Genomic DNA, 8,689 nt, shown 5'->3' on the forward strand with positions numbered 1-8,689 from the left:
CTCCTCACATTTCATTACCTATTCCACTTGTTCTAGAGCCAAGGATCCTGTTCCTTCATCCCTCTTCCCTGACTAGAGATGAAAATATCTTGGCTCTTGACATCATCTCCAACCCTGGGAAGGGCTTTCAGTTCAGTTCAATTTAGTTCAGTCACTCAGTAGCGTCCGACTCTTTGTGACCCCATGGACTGCAGCACGCCAGGCCTCCCTGTCCATCACCAACTCCCGGAGTTTACCCAAACTCATGTCCACTGAGTCGGTAATGCCATCCAACCATCTCATCCTCTGTCATCCCCTTCTCCTCCTGCCTTCAATCTTTCCCAGCTTAGACATCTTTATTCCCCCAAATGTTGCATTAGTCTATCAAACCTGCACAAATCAACAGAATGACCTCTATCCTCTCTGCATAACATTGAGTACAGGGACATCTTACAGCCTGGCCTAAATCTTCTTATACTTCATAATCACAAAACATTGCAGAGAGAAATCAGAATATTACAGACAGATTGTAGGCTGTTGAAGGAACTTATTCCCCTGCTTTTTCTGACTCTAGTTTGATAAACTGCAGTAAATATTTCTGTTCCTTAAACCTTCAGATCTGGTTACCAGTGAGTAGGTATGAATAGTTCAGAGGAGTACTATTCCCAAGGAGGAAACAGAGCGGAGAATAATTCAATTGGGTCATGTTGACCTTTGGTTCTCTCCTTCCTGTACTGATATCCTTTTCCCAGTTCAGATTCCTGGGTCTGAAAGTTGCCCTGGGATCCCTCAGGCCATCTTGGAGGCTGACCTACTACACACACTTCACTCATTTGTTCATTCCAGAAATATCTTTAAATAGTGTGGGTTAGACCTTTCTAGGACAATTCTGTAATCCTCCTTTCATATCTTTTACCATTTGCTGAGATCAACCACCATTTCATTCACTTTAATTGTGCCTGTTCTCATCCATGTGTAAATCTCACATCAGTCTCTCATACAAAAGGATGAAACAAAGACAATGTTTTTTGTTCCAAGTAGTAATTAAAGATTATATTTATTTCCTGATAGCCTGACCTAGAATGAGCTGCAAGGCTTTGCTTTGGGTCATTCAAAAAAATTTATCCCATCAGTTTAAGGTGTTATTTAGGAGGGGATGGGAGGGCTCCTTTCTCTGTGATACCTTCTAAATCACTTGATACAGTGGTTGATGTCTTCCTGCACACTAAATGTGGACATCGGATAAGAGAGAAAAATCTGTCCAGAAATACTATGCTAAAGAAATAGAAATGATTCTGGAAATATTCTCAATCAACAAGAGACCCTGAGCTTGCCACTGCGGTGGTAAGACACTGTGGTCTGGTCTCCTTGTGAGTGAAAGTGGAGACTGAAGCAATTTGGGGGATGGCTTGAAAATATCCAGATCATTGAGATATACATGAAAATATCTAAGTTTTATGAAGAATAAATCCTTTTTATCATTTTACTTTGCTTTGAGTAGATTTTATATAAAAAGTTTTCTATCAACAATGTTTACAAATGTATCCATGCAGGATCCTCAAACATAATTTCTCCAGCTGTTTCTGCCTCACAATCACTGGAACTAAGCCAATATCCCACAGGCACACAACGGTAAACACGACCCTGTTTTCTAGGACAAAGGTAACCTACACGTCGGTCTAAGATGGGCCTAAGCTTTGACTGATGAGTTTGTTAATGGGATCATAGCTGAAGCATCTCTTGGTGAGTTAACATGGGGTCATAGATTATTGGCAGGATCAGAAATAGGTGCTCAATGAAAAAGCAATATAAATCTTTTGTAAGTTCAGAAAGCTACATAGGGTTATATTGTGAGCTGACAAGCAAAAGCAGAAACCTGCTAAATCATGTTTTAAAACCTAGGGCTCCTAAGAAAACTTCATACAGAACGGTGCTTTACTATATAGCCCTACAAATGCAGGTTCAAAATTATTTGGATTCAGGTGAGCATCATCATTCACATATCTACTACCATTCTGGTCTTCTTGGATAAACCCTTACACCTAGCACAAGTGGATTCAAGAAGCAGTTAAAGGAAAACCACACACATACTTCTTTTCTGACCTCATGGGAAATAAAAAAATAAATTGCCCACAACACAAATGCAAGTACCTTGTTGCAGTGATGGTTAAAGTACTTGTTGCTTCTATAAAAATGAGAGATTATCAGAGGATGCTGCAGAAGATGACATATTCTTCAGATAAACACAGACTGCATGGATAGGCAGTATGGCAACTCTGATGGATAATATTCCCAATACTTCTGCCAGGGATCAGTATTACAGGTGATTGGTAGTATTAGGATGGCTTTCCCTGGTAGCTCAGCTTGTAAAGAATCTGTCTGCAGTGCAGGAGAACCTGGTTTGATTCCTCGGTGGGGAAGATCTGCTGGAGAAGGGATAGGCTATCCAATCCAGTATTCTTGGGCTTCCCTGGTGGCTCCAGGGAAGCCACCTGCAATGTGGGAGATCTGGGTTCGATCCCAGGGTTGGGAAGATCCCATAGAGAAGGGAGAGCTACCCACTCCAGTATTCTGGCCTAGAGAATTCCATGGACTGTATAGTCTATGGGGTTGCAAAGAGTCAGGCACAACTGAGGTGGTATTAGGGGCATAGAGTTAAAGGATGGGATTGTGCTTGGAATATTCAAGAGGTCATATCCGAAGTATGCATGAGAGGTCATATGGAGGTTTTCAAATAATGCGATAGGTATAATGAAGCTAATACAAAATGTGTGAAGATGAAGCTAGAAATAATTAATTTGTGATTAGTATTAAGATGTGGTCCATTTTCTCAATGAGCTCATAGCCTTGAGGGGAAATCTGAGAAAACATAATTAACATTAATGAGAAAAAAATCAGAATTCAGACTATGACATAAGGCCACTGAAAACAAGGAGTCAGTGATTTAAATAGAAGGTTGTAAGTTTAGAAGAGGGAGCTGTCAGGAGAGACTATTAAAAAAAGACAGGATTTAAGGTCAGTTAAGAATTTGGATCCACAGATTAAAATGGAGAACATCTGAATGGAGAATAATAGAAGCACAGAAACAAATACACTTTTCTAATATCAAAAGTAGTAAATTTGGTTTAAAAGTAGGTTAAAGGTGGATAAGAAAGAACTCTGAATACCGGAACAGGATAAATGGCCTAAGTACCTATGGATCAAGCCTAACCTGGTAGATTAGAAAAAGCAATGGTTTTAGAAAAAGCAATGGTTTTTTACTTGTCAACATGGCATTACAAAAGCTCCCTGAATATCACATTTTTCAACAGTAAAATGGATATCATCAGCTGCCATAAATAAATCACAAAATCACTTTGAGAAAAAAACTGAGATAGTGATTGAGATACTCTGTACACACAAAGTTAATGGAAATTTAATGAGCTGCTTAGGAAGTTAGAAGTCACTGGATGATTATGACCTAAAACATAATGATATGGAAAGGAGACAAGTTTAAAACAACTGCTGCAAATCCATACTATAATGGTTCTTAAGACCAAAAGATTATAAGGCTCTCTAAACAGGAAAAACCCAGGTGGAAACTCACTACCATGAATGTACAAGGAAGCCAGTTATATTTATTTTTCCAATTAAATCCCTATAAAAAAGGAATGAGATGCTCTGTTAAGTATGTGAAGACGGCAATCCAAGAATATGATTGACAAAATAGAATAAAACTTCTTGCTGAGGTACAGTGAAGGATATACTGAGTGTCTCAACACAGCACCCAAACAGCACAGGGGGAAATGTGTAAGCAGAAAGGCTGATGCTGTGAAGGAAACAGGAACAATCATAGGCGATCTCACCTCTCCTTTATTTTATTACAGGAAAATAATCTCAACAAATGGCCTTGAGGAACCACAGCACCATCACCCAGTTTATTCTCATTGGGCTGTCTGACGACACCCACATCCAAGCTCTGCTCTTCGTATTATTCCTGGGAATTTACCTCCAGACACTACTGGGGAACCTGACAATGATATTAGTGATCAGGACTGACTCCCACCTCCACATGCCCATGTACTACTTCTTGAGTAATCTATCATTCCTAGACCTCTGCTTCTCTTCTGTCACTGTGCCCAAGCTCCTGAAGGACCTCCTGTCTGAGAAGAAGACCATCTCAGTAGAGGGCTGTCTAGCCCAGGTCTTCTTTGTGTTTCTTACTGCGGGAGATGAAGCCTGTCTGCTCTCAGTCATGGCCTACGACCGTTATGCTGCCATCTGCCACCCCTTGCTCTATAACCAGGTGATGAGCAACCAGCTCTGCAAGGGGCTGGTGTGGGGCTCCTGGGGCCTGGCCTCTCTCAATGCAGTCATCATTGTGCTCTTGGCTATTAACCTGGACTTCTGTGATGCTCAAACTATCCACCACTACACCTGTGAGCTGCCCTCCCTCTTCCCTCTGTCTTGCTCTGATATCTCAATCAATATCAGTATCTTGTCCTTCTCCACTATATTCCTTGGGCTTGGAAACTTTTTCCCAATCTTCTTCTCCTATGTTCGTATTATATTCCACATTCTGAGCATCAGCTCCACCACAGGCAGAAGCAAAGCCTTCTCCACCTGCTCCTCCCACCTCATCGCAGTGATCCTGTTCTTTGGCTCAGGTATGCTGCGCTATCTCATGCCTCCCTCTGGTTCCTCCCTGGATTTGCTTTCTTCCTTACAATACAGTGTGATCACACCCATGCTGAATCCCCTTATCTACAGCCTAAGGAACAATGAAGTAAAGACAGCTGTGAAAAGGACATTGGGAAAATATTCGCAATATTTTAGGCATTGAAGTAAGTTACATTTACTCATCAAAACTGCAAAGATTGAGCTTTCTCTTATGTTCTCTTCCTTCTCAAGGTCGTTGCTCTCGCTCAGTCGTGTCCATCTCTTTTAGAACTCATGTCTCCCGTGTCTCCTGCACAGCCGGCAGATTCTTTACCACTGAATCATTGGGGAAGCCCCCTTTCTGCCTCAACACAGAGTCAAATAGGGTACACAAAAGATCCTAGAGCTTGCCTGAGCACTATATCTTGTTATTGAAAAGTAGAGGCATATATTTTAAACTTCCATTTGAAAAGTCTATGCTCTATTGATTGGGAAAGAATATGAAAGCATTCTTCCACAAGCACACTAATAAGACAAGAAATTAATTAGGGTGAAAAGTTAACATACATAGGTGGCTTGATTTCTCAAAAAAAAATAAATAAATAGAATAAAATTTACCAAAAAATCAATCTGAAATGCTTAATAATGAAAGATTCAAAAGAGACTTTATATTTCATTTAAAAATATTTAACTTTAATCAATAGCCCACCAGAAGGTTTGTGATCAAATCAGATTGGAGGAATTACAGCTAAAGTAATTAGCAATAAAAGAATAATTACCATATTACTTAATAAGACCATGTAATTTCCCCCTACTGCAGCTAGATGAGGATAGATATAAGATTTAAATTTTGCTTGAGGAAAGAAATATCTACAAATATTGGCAATGATGAAATTTTCTATCTGGAAAATCTAAGAATTCCATTAGAAATGAAAACTTATTAGTATTCAAGACTTAAATGATGCAAAAATCTTAATATATTGATACAAAAATAGTTTCTATACACCAAAATCTAGTGAACAGACAAAAAATATGTTAACATAGAAAATTATTCATTGCTGTTACAACATCAACATAAAATCCCAGGATTAAACTTAACAATGAACCCTTAAAACTATATGAACAAAACAGCAAAACTGAACTGCTATTAAAGATACTTAATGTAAGATTTCTTTATAAAGTGTGTTTTCATCTTCAAATGACAAATATGTGATGAACATTAACATAAACCATAAGAATATTTATGGCAAAACCAATACAATATTGTAAAGTAATTAGCATCCAATTAAAATAAATTTATATGAAAAAAATTATTGCAAAAATTCATGATGAACAAAAAATAAAATTTTTAAACAAACAAAAAAAAAGAATGTTTATCACCGAATTATCAATAGCTATTGGGTTCCCTGATGGCTCAGATGGTAAAGAATCTGCCTGCAGTGCAGGAGACCCAGGTTTGATCCAGGTTGGGAAGATTCCCTGGAAGGGAATGTCTACCCACTTCAGTATTCTTGCCTGGAGAATTCCATGGACAGAGGGGCCTGGTAGGCCACAATCCACAGGGTTACAAAGAGTCAGACTTGACTGAGCAACTAACACTTTCACTTTCATGGAGATAGATGGTTCTAGAACTGGTTGAATATCTAAATAGAATCATCAGTGATTCAGGTTCCTTCCATCCATTTGCTTTGCTATCCTTATATATAAGGTTTCATCCTCAGCCTTGTCTGTGCCACTTCAGCACAACACAAAACAAAGCTAAAAGGAAGGGAAATACGAGTTTAGCGAGTTCTTAAGCTGTATATAAATGAAACCATTCTAAATAGTAAAAATCTAAAATACTCAAAGTCTTCAAGTCTTGATGAGGAAGTGGCAAAAATGAGCTCACAAACATTGATAGTGAGAATGTGAACTGGTTCAATCATTTAGGGGAAATCTGTGGTAAATCAAAACCACATATCTAAGATCTATTAATTATACTCCTACATATATATGAAAAGAAAGGAGTTTAATTATCCAGAAAAGACATTATTAGAATGTTTGTGACAGTTTTATTCATTGTAACCAAAATATGTAATAAACCCAAATATCTACCACCTGCAGAATGAGTAAATAAACTTGTACATATAGTATATTTATACAATGGAGTACTATATAGCAATTAAAAAAACTGGAAACAACAAATAGATGAAGTTCATGGATATTGTGTAACAGAAGTCAGACATGAAGAGTGCATATTTTATCATTTCATTTATATGACGTTAAAGGGGCTTCCCTGTTGACTCAGATGGTAAAGAATGTGCCTGCAATGCAAGAGACCTAAGGTTCAATTTCTGGGTTGGGAAGATCCCCTGGAGAAAGGAATGGCTACCCACTCCAGTATTCTTGCCTGGAAAGTCCCATGGACAGAGGAGCCTGGAAGGCTACAGTCCACAGGGTCACAAAGAGTCGGACATGACTGAGCAGCTAACACTTTCACACGATGTTAAAGACTGACTGGAAAAGTAACATTAATACATTTATTAGTGGAATCAGGATAATGGCTATCAATGGGGAATGGATTGACTGGGAAGCATCATGAGGGAGATTCCTAAACTGATGAAAGGTTCTGTATCTTGATCTGTGTTGAGGTGCATACATATATCAAAATCCATCAAGCTGTACCATTAAGATGAGTACACTTAATCATTTCTTTTAATACTGTCTCAAGAACACCTAACATGAGTTCTACCTTTTAAAAAAAATTTTAGTGCAGAATACAGTAATGTTAACTATACCTTGTTAACTACACCTTCAATAAATAAGAAAATTAAACTACACCAAAAACATATTCCCAAGTATGATCTCTACTACTTGTGGAGGCATATCACCATTGTCTCTCACACATTGGTAGGAAGATGTGTTTTTGAAGAAGGCAATGTTAAGTTTTACAACTTCTTAACAAAATTAATGAAGAACTATGTAACTAATTTGGACTGACAGATTACAACCAGGCCAAGTGTACATCTACATCACAATTTCAAGTATTGTATTTCAATGGGACAGCCCATGTATTGAACTCATTCTTCCCTTTTTCCTGACTGTTGCTCCCACTGTTTAGGAGGGCTTGTCTCTAAATTTTGCCAAACTGAACTGAGCCTATACTGCTGTATCAATGGATGCTTCATCCTTGTGTACTTGGCTAGGAGACCCAGAGGAAACTTCTAATAGCTATTTTACTGGATACTAAAGCATAAACAGCTTCTTCTCTGAGATCTGAAAGAAGCCCAGAACCGAATACATGAAAGACCTAAAGAGCCATTGCTGGAGTCAATGAGAAAGTGTTCTTCCTCACAAATCAGGACAGGTGCTAATGAATTAACAGACTCATAATAACATTGATACCCCTTCCATTAACACTTAGAAAACAAATTCTTAAATCTTGGTCATAAAATAGAGAATGCTGCTGCTGCTGCTAAATCGCTTCAGTCGTGTCCGACTCTGTGCGACCACACAGACGACAGCCCATCAGGCTCCCTCGTCCCTGAGATTCTCCAGGCAAGAATGCTGGAGTGGGTTGCCATTCTCCATAGTGCCTCTTAATTCAGTCATCATCTTGGGTTACCCTTTAATTTATGCTTTGGACTTCCCTGGCAGTCCAGTGGTTAAGAATTTGCACTTCCATTGCAGGGCACATGGTCAGGAAACTAAGATCCAGCATTCCATGCAGAGTGGTCAAAAAGTAAATAAATGAAAATAAATTTAATTTATTTAAAGACCTTTAAAACAGATTGACACTTCATTTCCTGGTTCACTGGTGGAAAAATAAAAGGCCAGGTGAAGTCCCCAACCAGAATAGTCATATGACCTCCCGCTCTTAGAATGCTTCCTATCTCTGGCCTTCCAAAAATCTTGCCTGACAGTGAAGAATCTGAAAATTCTATGTAAAAGGCGTAGCAAACCGCTAGGTGAGTTTGCAAGGTATTTCATGACAGACTGTGAAAAGAATTTTCTTTTTATTGGAGTAGAGTTGATTTACAAGGTTGTGCTAGTTTCAGGTGTACAGCAAAGTGAATCAGTTATACATATATAC

General features: G+C 38.6%; 1 protein-coding gene across 1 annotated transcript; it reads left to right on the top strand.

The window, feature by feature from the left end:
• The first annotated feature begins 3,862 nt into the window (after nucleotides 1-3,862).
• Nucleotides 3,863-4,801, top strand: LOC102287026 (olfactory receptor 8S1). The gene has a single exon (XM_005910559.2). It carries the CDS (start codon nucleotides 3,863-3,865, stop codon nucleotides 4,799-4,801), a length of 939 nt encoding a protein of 312 aa, XP_005910621.1.
• Nucleotides 4,802-8,689: the final 3,888 nt, after the last annotated feature.

This window comes from Bos mutus, chromosome 5, assembly GCF_027580195.1.
Source record: "Bos mutus isolate GX-2022 chromosome 5, NWIPB_WYAK_1.1, whole genome shotgun sequence".
NCBI classification, from domain to species: Eukaryota; Metazoa; Chordata; class Mammalia; order Artiodactyla; family Bovidae; genus Bos; species Bos mutus.